Source organism: Sturnira hondurensis, unplaced genomic scaffold (genome assembly GCF_014824575.4).
Source record: "Sturnira hondurensis isolate 20B ecotype Veracruz unplaced genomic scaffold, ASM1482457v3 Scaffold0008992, whole genome shotgun sequence".
NCBI lineage: Eukaryota > Metazoa > Chordata > Mammalia > Chiroptera > Phyllostomidae > Sturnira > Sturnira hondurensis.
The window spans coordinates 2,317,518-2,337,077 of record NW_028081623.1 but is presented as its reverse complement, the minus strand read 5'-3'; the positions used below and the strand labels follow the sequence as shown (position 1 = coordinate 2,337,077).

The window sequence follows — 19,560 nt, the reverse complement described above, 5'->3', positions numbered from 1 at the left end:
GGATCAACGTTTCTCAGGTGTGATTCTCTCTTGTGTTAACAAAAATGATGTAATTCAGATAAAACATATTTTGCAAGCCACAAATAACCCCCACCTTAATTTAATTTTCTCATAAAATGGTGGTGTAATTGAAAAACACTATCACAATGGAAAAGAAATCCAAGACAGAAATTTAGGACATGCACATAAATTCAAAAAAGAAATGATACAAAATTCATTCATAAGTTAGCACATTCATAAGTGAGGCTAAATGAGTACTGTTGAGGTTCCGAGGGAGGAAGAATGGATTCCATACTGGGGTGGGGCAAGGAGAAATCAAAACTGTCTTCTGATTCTTTATCTTTTTAGTTCTTCTCAAATTTCTTTTTCTATTTCAAGAAAATTCTCTCTCATCCCTGTTCAGATCTTGCTACCTTTTTTTCCTTGACCTCTATGTCTCCTTGTGTTATTTCATTTCCCACCTAACTTAGCAGTGAGTCGATTTCTGTATCCTTCCTCGATTAGTGTGCTTCACATCCACATTTCCACAGAACATTTGAAGATAAATTTTTTCTTCAGAGAAAAAGGGAAAAACTCTAGTCCAATGATGTTTAAAGGGAGATGATTTCATCACAAAAATTTCATGTATGAAAAACATGAATCTGAAAATGGAAAATATTCACTTATCAAAAGTAAGTATATTCCTATATCAAAGAACTTAAATCTGAGTCTGAATATCAATAATGTCATCCTGACATTGGCAGAGAGGAAGACATCCTTTGGAAGTTACTAATTAATCCATAAACTAAACAGAGATAGAACTTTCTATTGGATTAAAAGTAGATTTAGGTTGTATATGGCCAACACTATCAGTTCCATCAAATAGATTTTATTTCTAGCATTCACTCTTTTTTTAAATTTTTTATTTATTTATCTTTAGAAGGGAAGGGTAGGAGAGAAGGAGAGAAATATCAATGTATGGTTGCTTTTGGTTCATCCCCTGCTGGGAACTGGCCCCTGCTGGGAACTGGCCTGCAACCCAGGCATGTACCCTGACGGGGAATCGAACCGCGATCTTCTGGCTCGCAGGCCCGTGCTCAATCCATCTAGCATTCACTCTTAAATTCACACTTGAAGCAGTTATCAATAGCTTTATTAAGATCATCCTTCCTTCAAATGTTTCTGAATTGCAAAAAATTAACATTCAATAATTGAAGTGGAAATATTTTTTTACTCTTTTTTGGGTATATGCAGTATTTTCATAGATTTTAGAGCTGGAATAGACTATTAAGGTCACCTATTCCAGTCATTTCATTTTATAATGAATAAAGTAGAATTTTAAAAAACTAAAGTCTTACAAAAGTTTCACTCCACTTGGTGTTTTCAACCCTGGCTCCATTTTGGAATCATCTGGAGCATATTTTTTTAAATGCAGATGTTCAGTCCCCCACCACTAGAGATTTGAATTTAAATGGTCCTGTTGGGACCTTGGACATTGGTATATTTCTTAAGGCTTCCTGAATGGTATGAATAAAAGGTGAATAAGGTGCTCTACACTGTGCTACCTCACTTAGACTAGATTAAATTGGCTTTGGGGACTATTTCTTAATGATCTAAATCACTAGCTGGAGCAGAGGACATGAACAGGGCTGGGCAGTTACGAAGATGGGAGAACGAGTTACACACATGTCTCACTGGGAAGCAGATTGCTGCTTATATGAGTGAGGACTGGCACACAATTAGCTAAATGACCAATCAGTGCTATTGGGACATGCTACTGGGAAGATATAAAAACAAAAATGGGGCTATTTAAGGAGTCAGGCAAGTCAGATTGTTTTAGGATTCTAAGGGCAGGCGAAACACTGAGGAAAGCTCTACCTCTGTTTCTGTAGGAATTCCCTGTTTTAAATACAAGTTGTATGTACTTGTATATCTAGCAAGATTAAATTAATATTTATTATTGTATTATGTGTGTATTCCAGAATATATTTTCCACTCTTTGTCCTGCCTTTTTACTCTCTTACCACTCTTAATAGTGACTATTGATGAAAGATCCTGATTACCATATGTTAAAATTCATCATTTATCCTATGTAGCTAATGCTTTCTGTGCGCCATTTCAGAAATCTTAGTATGCCATAAGATTATAAAGATAATTTTCTCTCTTTTTCTCTAAAATTTTTATTATTCTTTTGACATTTAGGTCTATAATCTATTTATGACTGATTTGTGCAGTGTATTTGGTGTGATGTAGCACATAAAATTTTGGTTTTTTCCATAAAGATATTCCATTGATACAGCACTGTTTATTGAAAATGCAGTCCATTCCAACTACAGAGGAATTTTTGTCATAAGTCAAGTGACAATCAAGTGGGGGTTTGGGCTGTTTGTTCTCTTCCATGTGCCCTTTGTCTATCTTTCCATAAAGATCATGATTTCTCCAGCTTTGTACAGTAGGCCTCAGCATCTAATAGTAAAAGTTCACCAGCTTTGTTATTGTTCAAAGATAGCTTATATTTTCAATTACAGCTAACATTAATTATTATAGTAGTTTCAGATGTATAGTATAGACATTAAATTTTAAGATTAAATTTTAAGATCAACATGTCAGTTCACACCACACAAACGCAGACATACAAACACACAAGCAGACAAACCCTCCTGGGACTTGAATTAAGGTTTCATTGACTTCATAAGTTAAGTTGGAGAAAACCAACACCTTCACAATAATAAATCTTCTTACTCATAAACATGGTATTTTTCATTTTTTAAAGATTTTATCTAATTGTTTCAAGAAAATTATATAATTTTAAATGTAGATGGTATACAAATGAGTCATTAGATTTACTTGTATTTGATATATTGTTGTTATTATATTATTTTAAATTTTATTTTCTAGCCTTTGATATTCTTACATAGAAATAAAATACATTGTTATACATTGGTCTTTTATACAGTGACTTTACTAAATACACATGTTGATTCTAATAGTTTGTATTTATTCTAATAGTTTTATTTGCATGCATAGTCACGTTATTTGCCAAATATGATGCTATCATTTATATCTTCCAGTCTATATGAATTTTTGTTCTCCCTTAATTACATTGGCCTAGTCTTCTCCTTCAGTGTTAGATATAAATTGTGATAGCAGGATATCCTTGTCTCATTTTTTATTTCCAGGGAAAAGCTTTCAATAAATCATCATTAATTATAGTGTTTATTATGGGCTTTTGAAGATAAGCATCAGAATATAATTATGTTTTTGTTTTCCAGTAAGTTTATTAAATCTTATGAAATGCTTTTTCTGTATTTATTGAAATGGCCATATAATCTGAATATCTTTTATATGTAAAGTAATCCTTCTAGCATCATCCTATTGTAAAGATGAAGCATCTAACACTACATAGTAATATCTGTAAGAAGATTAGGAGTATTCCAGTTTTATTGCCATTTATAAAATGTATCTAAAACATCCTCAAAATTTCATTACAGATTAAATAAATAACATAATTTCATTCCTGATTAAACATGTAGTAAAATTTGATTTTGGATTATATACATAAATGAAAAGCACATGTATATCTCCGTTTCATAGAAGTTTAGACCATTCAGTTGCAGAGTTGGGGTTCCAGCTGAGACTTATGTTATTCTTTTGTAGGGAAACAGGCTGCATTAGATTCGTTCATCTTGCTGAGCCTTCTGCCAAACTCAACTGACAAGTATTACACTTACAATGGCTCGTTGACCTCTCCTCCCTGCACAGACACTGTTGACTGGATCGTGTTTAAAGATGCTGTTAGCATCTCTGAGAGCCAGGTAATCTTGGAAACCCAAACAAATGAAGTAATTTGAAGGGATGTAAAAAAAAAATATTTTCTAAGCTTTACTACAGAATATGTTTTAAAGCATTTTACTCCTGTCCTTGAAACATGTATGTTAAGTTATATATTACATTATCTTCTTTTTAGTTGGCTGTTTTCTGTGAAGTTCTTACAATGCAACAGTCTGGTTACGTCATGCTGATGGACTACTTACAGAATAATTTTCGAGAGCAACAGTACAAGTTTTCTAGGCAGGTGTTTTCCTCTTATACTGGGAAGGAAGAGATTCATGAAGCAGGTATGTACTGAAATATAATTTTTCTACAGCTCACAGAGTCAGCATTGTAGGAGACAGTGTGATACAATGGAAAACATACAAGACATACATGTTTAGAAATATGTTGATTATTAGCTTTGTAGCTTTAGACAAACTATTTAGCTTCTCTGAATTTCAGTCACCACAGTCAAAAAATGACAACTTAAAAATATCTAGTTTTGACCGCATGGCTAACCCCATTTAGTAGATGAGAAACGATTCAGTAAGGAAGTGATTTTTCTAAAACATACAGTAAAAAATGGCAAAACCACATGTGCACCCCCAAATTCATTTATGGCATCTGCCTGTGCTAAAAGCTATAAAAGAGAAATGAATGAGGGACTGAGTTGTTCAGAGCATGGGAAGATCACGTCAGGTTGGGGTGGTCATGCAACCTCAATGATAGAACCATATTTGAACTGAGCCTTGAGGTATGATTTGTGTTTTGTTTTGTTTTTTTCATTGGTTTTGAGGCAGAGAAGTAATTTATTTCAACAAGTATTTATTAATTGTTTATTGGGGTGACATTAGTTACTAAGATTATACAGGTTTTAAGTGTATGTTTCTATATTATCTTATAATGCATTGTGTACCCACCACCAAAAGTCAAATCTTCTGTCACCATAAATTGAGTTTTACAGTGTTCATCTTTGTGTTGGCAGCTCCCAGGGAAGAGCTAGCACCTAGTAGGAATTGAAACCAAATGTGCTTAATTATTGATGAATACAAAGTGAGTCTTTTTCCCAGTTGTCTTCTTTCAAGGTAGGGGGTAGGGATAACTTTGTCCTTGTCAGGCAATGAAGGGGACACAGGGGAGGCCTCTCTGCAGTGGTTGCTGGCTCTTTTGAAGCTGGCACAGCAGTCAGAAGCCTTTAAAGATGCCCTGAGGACACAATTGGGTGCATCTGCTGACTTGTCCTTTTCATTTTGTCCTTTGAATGGAGTGATTCATAAAAGAAATAGTTGAGTGGCCTTTGCTTTGGGACTTAAAACTTTTCCAAGTACATGGTCTTCTTTGATCTCAGCCCTGCAATGAGTTTTTGGACATGTATGGTATTATTTAGTAATCATCTGCTTTTGAAGATTAGGCATTAAATCAGCATGTTTTAATGTGATATTTGTGGGCATTGTTTACCTTTGAACCACAAAAAATAGAGTACAAAACAGGAGTAATGAATAGTTGCACTTAATGCTATGTTAAGTTTCAAATTAAATTGCCCCAAAGAGAGGAAATTTAATTATATTTCTACTAGCACCATTAAATACTGTAATATCCTGTCTGGTAAATAACAGACAATTGATTAGAATAAAGAAACTGGATTTAATCAGCTTCTTTTTAAAATGCATATGATCAAATACCAAATTAAATAAATGTGATTCTTTTGTCATGTCCTTTTTTAAAAAAACAATTTATTATTTTTTTTATTTGAGAGAGAGAGAAATGAAGGGGAGAGAGAGAAATGGAGGGAGGGAGGGAAAGAGGGAGAAAGAGATAAACACTAATTTGTTGTTTCACTTATTTATGCATTCAGTGGTTAATTTTTGTGTATGACCTGACTGGGGAACAAACCCATCATCTTGGCGTATCCAGCCAAGGCCTTGTCATGTACCTTTATCACTTATACTTAATTAAAGCATTTCCTGTGTGGTACTAACTAGTCTCAGTGCATTCTCCTCCCCAGCTCGCTTCCTTCTCTCACACTGGACTCTAAGAAGTGCCCTGAAGAGGACAGACCATATCTCCCAGCTTCCACTTATACATGCTCTTTTTTGTCCATGGCATATTATCCCTACTGCCTTTACTCATTGTTCTCCTCCTCCTTCAAGACTCAGTAGACCATTGCATGTACTGGAGAGTCACTCTGACTCTCTCCATCTTTACCAGGTCTGACTCTGGCCAGGGCACAGGATTGTGCCATCATAGTGGCGCTGTGCCCATAGAGTACAAGATAGTGATGCACATCCCAGTTTTGTGATGTGCCCAGGTATGCCTTTGTTCTGTGCATCCAAACCTCATAGCAGTTGGCATAGAATGATAATTGTTTACTTACTCATTTTTCTCCGCCACTTGCCTCTGAGCTCCATGAAGGACGTAACTAAGTTTTCTACCTCTTAACCTATATTGCTGAACCAAAGGGCAGCTCTCACTTACCATACATTTACCAAATGATGAAAAGAGTCCATTTTTATATAATGCAAACAAGGCAGGTTATACCTAATGACTGTCTGTCTGTCTGTCTGTTGAACCACTCAGTGTGTCTACCCATGTGTCATTTTGATTTAATGTGTAACATTGTTGTTTCCAAAGTTGAAGAATGAAGGCCAAAAGTAATACTAACAAAAATAGTAATAGCTGTCATGCATTGTGTAGATCAGTGTTTTCAACCTTACATAGGCCTTGTTTTCTTCATTTTATGGTCTAAAGGGTGATACTAAGTATGTCCAAGTTCATAGAACTGTAAAGGACTCAGACTTTGAACCCAGGTCTTCTTTATTTTAAAGGCTCCCAAACGTCTCTCCACTGTGCTTTATATTTATAAGGGAACATCATTTCTGCTTATATAATTTTATGATAAAAACAAAAGACTTTAAAGATATGAAACTTTTCAATACTATTAGCTTTTTCAAGAACTGGAACAACTGAAGGAAGTTTTGCTTGTTCCATCATGAGTCCTGGCATTCAACAAGCACTTACTGTCATTCACCATGTGCATAGCCCTTTGATGTTTTTCTTAATGGACACATTATCTCCTTTCTACTTTCTTCAACTGAGTTTGAGAATAAAAATAGAGGTTTGCATTCATGTTTAATACTTATTTTTATTAAATTTAATCTGAAAGTTTTATTACATGAACATATTTTTTTAAAACTAAAAAATATGGATATGCACACAGAAGAAAATAAAAATTTTCTATAATGTCACCAACTGGAGATATAGCTACTATGAAGATTTTGGTGAATATCCTTCTGGACATTTTTCTTAAATTAAAAATATATTATTATTTCTTATAGAAATTAAATGGCACTACATATACCTGTTTATTGATTTTGTTTTATTTAGTGTTATAAATATATTAACACATCATTCTTTATGTACTTTTCTATTGTAAAGCATAACAACATATTTAACCAACTACTTATTTTGATTATTCAGAAGATGTTTATGTATTTTTCCATGATAAATATCTAACATCCTCATTTTCAGCAATAGAAAAAAGTAAGCGTTGACATGAAAATTGTCGGAATTCTTCTCTCATTGTAGAAAAATGTAGTTGTGAAACTACATTGCAAATAATTGCAAAAACCGTTTGGGGTCTGTGCATTCATGTAAACTCCTTGAGAGTAGAGATCAAGCTTTATTCACTTTTGCATACATAAGAGGATCTCAGTAAGAGTTTGTGTGTGAACTCATTTTCTCAAGACTTTAGTTCTCCATTTCTGCATGTTATGCGGAGCTGCCATTTATTAGGAAGGCATGCCTTTTCAGCAGCGTAGAATGTATGCCGGCTTCTCTGAGAATCACAGAATTTAGTAGAACCATTGGATCTTGAAGGAGATAGATAGTAAAAGCTGTCTGTTAGACAATGAGAAATGTGTGTGAATAACTATACAGAGAGAGAGTGTCAGTAGGTGAAGTTCAATGTTGTCCCATGTCTTCCAGGTGCCAGATGCTTTCCCACTGCCCCCTAGTCCACTATCAAGACTCCCAACTGAGAAGCAGGGGCCATGTGAAGCACAGTGGGAAAAGGCGTGGGTTTTATAGTCTAGTAGGCTTTTGGTTTCAAACTTCACTGCCAATACTTATTAATTATATAAACATGATCAATTTACTTAGTTTGTGAAAACCTCAGTTTCTTCACCTATAAAATGAGAGTTAAATGCCATTTTGTATGTTGTTGAGGGTTTAAATGTACCAAAGTTTGCGGAGCAAAGCACTTCCGAACATAATGTGCTCCAGACATACAGCGACTAATATTGTAACAGGTGTGTGTATACATACTTGTATATATATGTCTGTGTATGCATAAGGGGTGAGCTATCACAGCAAGTACAGGGTGCTATTCAAGTTTTCTGAGTTTAAGGCATTTGTGCGTTGAATGAAATTATAAATATACTTCAAGTCTCATTTAATAGCATTGTAATATATTTAATGCAAGCTTTAAAAAACAATAAAATATGAAATGCTTTTCAAGGAAGAATAACATTAAAGGAGTGTTTTTATCCCTTACTGTTGTATTTGATCTGCGAAACATTTTAAATAAATTCCAAAAAAATGTCATGATGAATTATACATCAGTGGAGTCACCTTCTTGAAGGTCAGTAGTTGTAAATAGCACTCATTAATGTCACATTAACACTATGCCCTAACTATATACAGAAAAATTACATGAAGGTTATTTACTACTTAGACAGTTATATGTTACAGATCAAACTATCGACGCATTTACTGTGTACCCCTGGAGAAGATTGACTGAGTTAGGTACAATTGGAAGGATTTCTTTTGCAAGATTCCTTTCAGTGATTTCTCTCAAGTGAATGATATAACTATTTAGAGTTGCAAAACAGTGACAGATTATTTTTAATTATTGTTTTTTAACAGCGGTTTGCATTAGTTTTTATAAAGATCTGCTACTCCCTGAGGGGAAATCACAGCCTTAATATCAATTGTCTTCTGAGTCTGTAAATCTTTAGGCTCCTCTCACAACAATTGTCAAAGTGCCTGTCTCTATATATTTTTAAATGATGGTCATAAACCAACTACTCAACCTAATAAGTGAATTTGGCAAAACAGCAGGATACAAAGTCTACATTCAGAAATCAAAGGCACCTTTGTACACCAACAGTGAAATATCAGAAACAGAAATAAGGTGAAAAAAAGAAATTTTACCATAGGAATTAGAAAAATCAAGTTCCTAGGAATAAACTTAACCAAAGAGGTAAAGACCTATACTCAGAAAACTACACAGCATTGAAGAAAAAAATTAAGGAAGACACAAATAAATGAAAGCATGTTCTATGTTCATGGGTTGGAAGAATTAATATCATTAAATACCAATGAAATATTTCACATAAATAGAACAAGTATTTCAAAAATTTACATAGAACAATAAATGACCTGCATAGTCTCAGCAATTTTGAGAAACAAGAACCAAGTAGGAATGATCACAATGCCTGCTATCAAGCTATACTACAAGGCCACTGTAATCCTATAGTCTGGTACTGGCACGAGGACACATAGATCAGTGGAACAGAACAGAGAGCCCAGACATAAACCCAAATCTCTGTGGTCAATTAATATTTGACAAAGGTAACAGAAGCATAAAATAGAGTAAAAATAGCCTCTTCAACAAATGATGTTGGGAGATCTGGACATGTATATGCAAAACAAAAATGAAACTAGACTACCAACTTCCACATAAACCAAAATAAACTCAAGATGAATTAAATCATGATACCATAAAAGTCCTAGAGGAGAACATAGGTGGGAAAATTTCACTTATCAATATGTTGCATGGTGCCTCAAAGCAGAACAGTCATATCTCCTTGACCATCTGCATCAATTTGCATAACTAGCTGAGAAATTTGCCATTGCCAAAGAATTTACATGTTCTCCTCATTTGTACTTCGCCTCTTCCTTTTCTTTTGTTGTTTTTCCTGTTTCCTTGTGACACCCAATGCTTTGCTTATTAACCTTTCATATTTGTTTTCCAAGTCATGCACATCCCTACCTATGAGGTATTAATCTTATATGTTTATAAATAATTAGAAGATAAATGAATTTCTGTGATGCTTTTACAACTTTTAGTGAGGAAATGTGTAGTTTTGGAAAGCACAACCTGGTTTGGTCTAAGTGGTATATTTGTTTCAAGTTTATTTTTATCCCTCTATGAATGGAGTCTGGGGCTTAGAAACGTAAACCTCCACTGTATGGCATAGCTTACCAGACACATGGGTAAGAGGCTATCATAGGAATAAGCTTCTTAGAGGCAGAAATGTGTATGTCCCCACAGCCAGCAACCAAGTGGTTGACAATTCAATGTTAAAAATCAGTGTTTAAGTGAGAACATTTTTTGCACCCTAAAAAAATAGGCTACATGTTCATTCTTTATATGTGAGGATTCTTTGCCTTTGTATTGAATCACACACTTGTGCTCTATGTGATTTGAAATGGATCTCAGGTTTGTCATAGCCTGGCTCATAGTCAAAGATTTGCAGAAACCAGATTCTCATTCTTGGCATGGGTTCCTTGAAGAATCATTAACTATGACCCAGATCACATGTAGCTTGTGGGGAAGAAAAAGTCAGAGTTGATTCAGTCTTGTAGAATAAATGGGACCTCAATATAGTTCTGAACTTTCCATCATCAAATTACGTTTTATTACTATTTTATTATATTGATTCGATAGCTTGTGTTTGGTGTCTGAATATGTGTTGATCTGGAAAACGCTTCTTGATTTTAAGTCCAGATTTTCTGCTTTATAGAATATGTGTCCTTCTAATAAGATAAACTAATTTTAATAAGAAATATAAGGAAAGCCTGGAAAATTCAGTGCAAATTAATAACTTATTTTGTGATAATTACCCAGCTTTACACTTGAATGCCATGTAGTGTATGCATATAGAATTAACTAGATTGTTACTTAAAAGAACCTGATAGAGGTATAGATAGAAGTGCAAGGTTATCTCTTTTTTTTTTGAAACAGATCAGTTATTGAATTAGGTTTATCAAAAGGAATTTAGAACTTCATTTTGTGAGTGTAACACCCATTGTGAGAGCAAACACACAGTGAAGGTGACCCTGGAGCTGAAGGACAGCTTTAATTTTTGGCAGAATTTACGAGTCCATGGTTTTCTGATCACCTTGAGTTGCTCTGTGATCTTGTATTTCTCCTTAGTGTCAAGATCTTACCCTCCTGGGATTTTCACAGCACTGATATCAATTTTGGCAGAGGTGGCAATGACAAATTTCAGGTGTGTTCTCCAAGAGGAACTCAATTACAGGCCAGAGGTCCAGTCACAAGTAGCAGACCACTGCTCAGGTGCTTCAGGAAAACCACCCTCTCACCTGCGTGATGCCCACTGAGGATGATCAGATTGGTCCCGGGAGTGATGCTGGTCTGCTGTTTTCTCACATGCTGGCTGAAGGGTTTCTTGCCATGGCTCAATAGCCCTCAAGGCACACCTTCAGTAGGATAGTATGTAGGCATTTTGTGAAGCTTAACCACTCGGGTACCACCGTTCTTGTCACCACCAACTGGTTTTGTGACAGTGGCAAGAACTTTCCCCTCCTTTTCTTTTCAATCCTGGATTTAGCTGTGGAATACTTCTTCTTGTACGTGGCCTTTCGGAAATACATAGCTGACCAGGACTACCTGCCAGCTCCTCTGAATAGGACAGGGCTTCAGCTGAAGTGGGGCTTCCCCCTCTTGGGCGTCTTGGCCTTGAGGTTTCCCTTCTTAACCTTGCCACCAGCATCAGCCTTCTTGGCTTCAGCTTTCCTTTCCTTAGTATCCAGCTTCTCAATTTTTTACCTGCCATCTTGCAAGATGGGAAAAAGCAGATTATCTTTTTAATACATTCTAAAATATATGTTTTCTCATAAAATCCTATATTTCAATATCTAAAATACAAGATTTAGCTGCAGCTTTATAAGCTATTACTAAGTTATTGGTTATCAATAAACAAAGGAAGTGATTTTAAAATATATTTATAATTAAAATAAAAGTGAAAACTATTTTAAAAATTACCACTAAGCTCTTAGAGATTATAAAAAAGAAAGCAGGGCAGTAGAACCTGATTACAAATATATTAATTTCTAGAATTCAGCTTTATACTAACACTTATTCTTTAAAATTAAGCATCTGTGATTTCTACTGTTACATTTAGATAGGCATTGACATCTGACCGAAAAAGTTTGTATTATTTAGGAAGTAAACTTTGGAGTATCTTACAGCCAATACTTTTATATTTCTCTCCAGCAATATTTTGTGTGTTTTTGTGTGCATGCATAAAATTTTAATGCATTTTGATAGTTTCATTTGAGGGGAAGAGAATAGTTCACTTTAAATCATTCCACATTCTAAAACCTGGGATTGATTTTTTGAGGACAAAAATCTACAAATGATTGTCCAGAATCATATCCCTACAATAATAGTTTCTGTGAGTAGCTCACATGTATTTGAGGTGATCTGAGAGTCTTCTGTCATCTAGTGGACACTAATAGAAGAGTCACTAGATAACATGAAGATAATGCAGTCTGGACCTAAATTATTACAGAATACATTTTTTTATTTTGAATTCATGTGTTTTATAATGGCAGAATTGTCCTTTTATTTTTAAAGAATTAGCCCGTCCTAATTCCTTGATAAACAAAAAATGTCATCATAGTTTATAGTGATCAATCCTGTCTCTAACTCATAAAGCTATATATGCATTTATTTATACAAATTATGTATATAGTTTTCTGACTTATTCATACACAATTGCTAACATGGCATACATTTGCTAAATTTGCCAATACTAAATTCTGCGTGTAAAATTTGTTTCAATTCATAGGCCAGTTATGAGTTTTGGGTGCCCTCCTGTGCTCATGAGATAAACTACAGGCTAGTGTAGCAATAATGGGTTTTGGTGACATTCTGATGCTGTTGAGGCATATTTTCATTGGACCTTGAAATCGTTTTTTGTAGCAGTGACAGCTGGGTGACCTATGTAGGATCTCATTCAGTGGCTTTGTAGCTTTGGTATCCCCTGTAAACAAAACCCAGATTCTGTGAGCATATTAATTAATCCTTGGTGTTAGTGACCTTTCTTTCCCTTTCTTTTGCAAATCTATCCAGCCCATGAAGAGATATATTTATTACTTTGCTTAATTTGAACAATATCATAAAATTTTATAATTTTATCCTCAAAGTTAGTCCAAACTATCACAATCTGAATGTATTTCAGAAAGTATCAGAGTACTCTTTCAGCTGAGACTAAGTTTTTGGCACCATTCCCAGCATAGGCTTGAATTCTATTTTAAGTTCCTGAAAGATTTTCGAAATATTATTTTTTCAGGTGATGCAAACCAATCTTCTAATTTCATGAAATTAACAGCTGGATCAATTTGTTATGCAAAAGTGGGATATTGGTCAGCAGATCTGAAAATACTGAAAAAATAGTTTTACTTGTTCCCCTATATTTTTCTCTAGTTGAAAATTTTAAATTATTTCAAAGATTGTCTATAAACAAACAGTCAAGTAGTAGAGCATATTTTATAATTGAAATTCTCCTCATCCTAAGCTAAACAAATTTTTCTGGTACTTAGTAAGAGAAATAATACTACCATAAACTTGTAGATGTCCTTTGTTCATTTATTTCTAAAAATGAATTAATGCCAAATATTCAAGACAGTGGTGTAGTCGATCTAGAAACAAATAAGTATGGTGTTTATGTTTATAATTTGTTAAGACCTTTTGAGAAAAACAATAATATAAGAGAACATACAATGTATCCAAAAGCAGTAGTAAAACGAAACAGACGATTGAAAATTACATTGATGGCCATAGCCAGGGTCAGAGCACTTGACCGCATCCTTTCTTGAATGAGAAGGTAGGGTTTAGGAGGAAGAAGTATTTCACAGACAGGAAATAGAATAAACAAAAGCTCCACAGTGGTCAAGTGTAACTCTTTACATTCTTTTGGAATAAAATCATTAGGAGTTTTCGTAGAATATGTTTTACTAGTTAAATCCTAGAGGCTGACAGTTGTATCAATAATTGTATTTTTTTTTCTTTTTGCAGTTTGTAGTTCAGAACCAGAAAATGTTCAAGCTGACCCAGAGAATTACACCAGCCTTCTTGTTACATGGGAGAGACCTCGAGTGGTTTATGATACTATGATTGAGAAGTTTGCAGTTCTTTACCAGCAACTGGAGGGAGAAGACCAAACCAAGCATGAATTTTTAACCGATGGCTATCAAGACCTGGTAACTATAAGAGCATTCATTTCTTGTGTTGATAACATCATAGTTTAATTTTTAAGGAAAGATCTTACAAGTGATTTTATGTCATTGCCCTCAGTTACTTTGGACTTTGTATGAAGCTCTCCAGTGGGGAGGAGGCGAAGCAGAAGCTAACCCAAATTATGCCAAAACTAAGAGTGAATTATTCTAGATTTTATTTAAGTTTTGAATTCCAGGAGACCACAACTTTGCAAAAACAACTTGTAGAGTAGACATTTAGGGAGGACTTAGCAACTAGAGTTCGCTAGCTTGGCTTCTCTTAACAAAGAAAGGGACTCAAAGAGCAGTTGAAGTCCTTAACTGGGATCTCACAGCTGTGGAGAGAATTGGGCCTGGAATCTCAGTGCTCTGATACCATCATGTATTATTTCCCTATCATACTTCACAAGCACAAGAAAAATAAACATACAACAGGGGCCTTGAACGTCCTTTTTTTGGCATCAAATTTGCAAGTACAGGTGAAGTCAATTGAGACAGAACTTCCAGGACATGAGGCAGGTAATCCTCAGAAAAGATCCACCTGCTCTTCTTCCCCACCCATGTACATGAGCTAAGGAAGATAAAGGACAGATTCCTTCTGTTACCTGAGCAGCTCAGTAGTAAACTTTGCCTTGGTAGGGAAGTGTTGGCTGTAGATTGGGGATTACCTGAGAAAACCCCATCTGGGTGTGGATCCCGGAAGACCCCACCACAAGTCAGACACTGACCTCTGCATTCAGACAGCTGGAGTACCACATGCCCTAGGAACCTGCCTTGAAACAAAAACTGTACCTGTCATCATGGTGTTGAATATTATATGGAAAAATAGGCAAAATTTGTACCAACATTTTAAGTTTAGTTAACTAGAACAGAGACATGATGAATTGGGAAAGTTGTGGGATTAATGGAAATATACTATTTTCCATTTTATAATGATATGTAGATAATATTACTGACTGGCTTATATACTGTCAAGATAAAGAAATAAGTTGGTTTTTCATTGTGTTTTTATATTTTATTTCTTACAAATGCTACACCTTCATTTGTCTGAAATATTACTTTGTATTTTTCATATTCGTTTATAAATATTAAGAGTTCTAGTTAAAAATGAACCATTCTAAAATGAAATCAGATATTTTTAAAGCTAAAAATGCCTAGTTTTAGTAGGTTTTCAACTTAACATTACATAAACTTTTTCTTTGGTGAATAAAATATAAATATTTCTCATTAACAAATGAAAAAATGTTTTCTAAGGACAAATGGCTAGTATGATAGTACTACTTGAAAGTAACACTGTTGTAAAATTATTGACAACTTTTTTTAGGGTGCTATTCTCAGTAACTTACTACCCAATATGAGTTATGTTCTTCAAATAGTAGCCATATGCACTAATGGCTTATATGGAAAATACAGTGACCAGTTGATTGTCGACATGCCTTCCAATGACATTGGTAAGTGCCCACCTTGTATGCCTGTGTATTATGTAAATCAATGATGCTACTTTAGTTACCAGAAACGCTGGTGCTTTCAGTCTAATTTTGTATCCTTTTGGCAAAATGATATTCTTTTTAGTCTGGATCACAGGTAATTTTGTGAAACATGGGAATTATTTTTCATTCAGCATGTCTGAGACAGAACAATCAGTACTTTTATTTTGAATATTGAAATTTTCTATTTGTAAAATAAGAACAGCTAAATCTTTGTAATGTCTCTGATGGTCATTGAATGAAAATAGCTATATAAACATTGAAACTTTTACTTTGAATAATGAAGATTTGGTTTCATTTGTGCTTATTTCCTTTTTCAGCATGCAAAGCATTTTGTAGTAAGTATATACATGATGCTAGGCTCATGTGAAGTACTTTGAAATATTTATACAAAGCATCTCAACAGTTTATCTTAAGTATTTTTATCCACACTTTGTAATTTGGTTGAAGGGTGGGAGTGATGTCCTCTTAGTTGATTTCCCAGTACTATTTCACAAAAGCAAAACAAAAAGTTGGTTCCAATTGCATTTATTTGCATGCATCTTCTCTGAGTATTATGGGAATATCTTTTGATCTCAAAGCATATGCAATAATTAAATGAATTGCTAACTGTCACAATTTGACTATTATACATTTACACAATTAGTCATTCTTTGTTAGTAAAAGCAGTTTTAAAGTAGTATAATGGACTTCTATATGTATTCATATATGTGCATGTGTATATACACACATAAACATCATACATGTGCATATTCATTAATAGATTCATATATATATACATACATGAACGTAAATTTCTTTGGTAATCCCTATCATGAGGCTACTCAATGAATTTTTATAAGTTTTTTAAATCTTTTTTTTAAAAGATTTTATTTATTTATCTTAGAGGGGAAGGGAAGGGGAGAGAGAGAGAGAAACATCAACGTATGGTTGCCTCTCGTGCGTCCCCTGCCGGGAACCGGGAACTGCCCTGCAACCCAGGCATGTGCCCTGACTGGGAATCGAACCGCGATCGTGTGGTTCGCAGGCCCGCGTTCAATCCACTGAGCTATACCAGCCAGGGCTATAAGTTTTTAATGGAAACAAATGGTTGCAAATTATATTAAGTATAGTGTTTCAGTTTCACGTATGGATGGACAATTGATGTGTATTGACTTGCCTTTGTGGTCCATGTGCTACAGCATGGGCTTTGATCCATTAAGAGCTTGTTCATTAATTACTTTGTCATAGTGTTCTTACTAGTTGAATTTTTCATTTAAAGACTGTATGCCAGAGCATTAGATGTTACATTATGTATTTTTTAAACCACAAGCTACACAACTTGCCAAGATATTTCTCAGGTTAAAAACATTGATGGCTAATGACTATTACTGCTATCGTGATGGCAATATCATCATTTAATAATATTCCTCATGGCCTGCCTCAGGGTCTGGGTACAGCCACCTTTCCTACTGATTTTACTTAGCACTGTTTTTCAAAATCAGGTTGTTTTTAAATGGAATGTGAGCTCTGAGTGTTGTTAAATGGTGAGTATCAAATGGCTGGCCGCGGTCCGTGCTGTCTTGTCTGCTCCTCTTCTGCAGGTCATCCCTCACCAAAGGTCCCCACACGGACCCACCCAGAAAACAACATCTTGAGCAGCACAAAGCTGACCATGCTGGTCAGCATCACATGTGGATTGACGAAATATGGCATATAAAAGTCTCCTCTAATTCTATTTTATGCTTTAGGATATGAATTACACTGAATACCTTCACTTGATTCTATGTCTAGGTTTCATTATACCACTCTAATTTCTGTAAATAAAACAATTACCCAGGAGTTTACAAAAAGCAATTACTGTTAGCTATTCATATTGTGCGCTTTCTTACTCTATCCACTATAGCAAAATTTTAAACTTTCTGATTTTTTCTTTTTTTTGAGAAACTTATTGCATATGAAAAAATAGATCAAATGTTTATTTTCTGCAAAAGTGATTTCTGAGTGATCCTTTTAGACTGAATTGATATTGGCACAAAGTACAGCATTGTATCGTTTGTAGCACTTTCACATTTTTACAAAATAATGAATATTATAACTTATTTTCTATTTATTTAAAGGATCAAGACACTGATGAAGTAATGAGATGCTAGTGTGGACACAATTTAATCTCCATGAATGTTTCAGTCTTTAAAACATATTATACTGTAATGGTGTTTTAGAAAAAGATAGCATTTGATTTGATGTAACTATGCTATTAGCAGAAGACAGTATTTGATTTGATGTTTCACTATGATATTCCTCTGCAGAACCAAGGGTTAAAAACTTAGGTAAATTATTCTTTCAAAAACTACTTTATCAAAAGCCAATCTACCCAAAAGTTGGGTCTTCCTGTTTTGTTTTGTTTTCTTTTCTTTTTATAGAGAAAATATTAGTTCTGTTACACCTTATTCCTTATGATCTTAAAGACTATAAAGGTATTTTAATTCATGTGTTTTCAATTTATTATTTAACTTACATCACGTTAAATATTGTTTCTTTAGTAAATATAACACAGTACAATTCTTGACAGCAGTACTCTCAAGTGGTTTAGTTTGATGGTATCCACAAGTTTGTGAATTGTGTGACTTACGTGGCTAATTCAGATGTAAGTAGATTTGAGTGCTGCTTATGTCATGGTTTCTATTAGTACCATTTCGTCCTGTTTATCATGTTGTTTCATTACCTTAGTAACATTGTTATATGTCCTGTTGGCTTAGTCTGCTACATTTTGGATGAACCATTTTCTAAATGTTGAATTGTTTATTGCTTTCATTAAAGAGAACTGAAGGAGGTCATTTATAATTGCCCTTACTCTTTCATTCATAGACTTCAAATATTGTAATCAATATCTGTGAAGGAAACTTCAATCATCCAAATTGTGCATTTAACTTTGGTCAATTTATTAAGTTATTGCTTGTGCATTGATTATATTTTGTGTACAACAGTATTAACATAGACAACTGTTCATATGTTATGAACTGCTATTTTAAAATGAATGCATAAATTAATATTCATAGACAAATTCATTCAAAACTTGCCAAGGAAATATTTTTAACATTGAACAGAAAGTACCTTCTTTTCAAATACTTTGTAGAAAATTAAATGTATGAATAAGTCATTTATAAACATATTTATTTCATTTTAACTGATATAATTGTTTATTTCTTATCTATAATGTATAGCTAATTATTATACAGTTATAGAGACATTATTTAGGTGCATGTTTTATGGACTTGGTAACTGTGTTCAATTTAAATGCATGTTGAATTAAATCAGCACAGTTTTCTGTTATTGTGTGCTTTTCAGTTGTGCAACAATCATCTTTGTTAAATCATTCTGCATTTGTCCTTATCCAGCCTGTGCCATCCCATGCTGTGGGTGTTATTATATAATATACATAATCACAGTTTGAAAAGATTGCAGTCCACATTGCTTTGACCATTTGCACTATGAACCTTGGCTTACCTTCAAGCAATTAAACAAGTCTTGCTAGCCAACCTACATTAGTGGTGCTTTTTTGTGTTATAGAATATTAATGTGTTACCAACAAGCTCTTTTAGAAAAATTAGGATTGCAAGTGCCAAAAACAAAACTACAATGAGCCAAGAGCTTTTGTTCAGTTATCATACAAGTATGAATTCTAAATGTTCACTCACAAAAAAATCTTGATGGTTAGACTTTTATAGCCTCCCTGGAGTTTCTTTTAATGAAGGAGAAGATTCTGGAAGCTAGTATAATTTTTGTACTGTTATATATGATTATAGTGCCTGAATCAGACCAGTGGCTACTAAAACATCAGTTGTTATTTTTGCGGAAACACAATATAAGACCTTGTATCAGTCTCCAGAGTTTGACCTTGGCTGCTATGAATTCTCAGACCCAGAAGTAACTTATTCATCTTTAGGACAATAGAAACTATCTTCCAAAATTATTTTGTTTAAAAACTGTTCTG

The 19,560-nt window shown here is 34.2% G+C and overlaps 1 protein-coding gene and 1 pseudogene across 2 annotated transcripts in view; one reads left to right on the top strand and one right to left on the bottom strand.

Moving 5' to 3' along the window:
* The window catches only part of PTPRZ1 (protein tyrosine phosphatase receptor type Z1), a 192,033-nt gene that overhangs the window by 116,537 nt on the left and 55,936 nt on the right, over positions 1 to 19,560 (top strand). For both annotated transcript variants that reach the window (XM_037056516.1, XM_037056515.1), the window contains exons 7-10: positions 3,637 to 3,794; positions 3,947 to 4,097; positions 13,901 to 14,085; positions 15,425 to 15,551. In XM_037056516.1, the coding sequence (XP_036912411.1) occupies positions 3,637 to 3,794; positions 3,947 to 4,097; positions 13,901 to 14,085; positions 15,425 to 15,551 (621 nt within the window). The remainder of the gene's footprint in view (positions 1 to 3,636; positions 3,795 to 3,946; positions 4,098 to 13,900; positions 14,086 to 15,424; positions 15,552 to 19,560) is intronic.
* LOC118993974 (60S ribosomal protein L6-like) lies at positions 10,803 to 11,640 on the bottom strand (annotated as a pseudogene).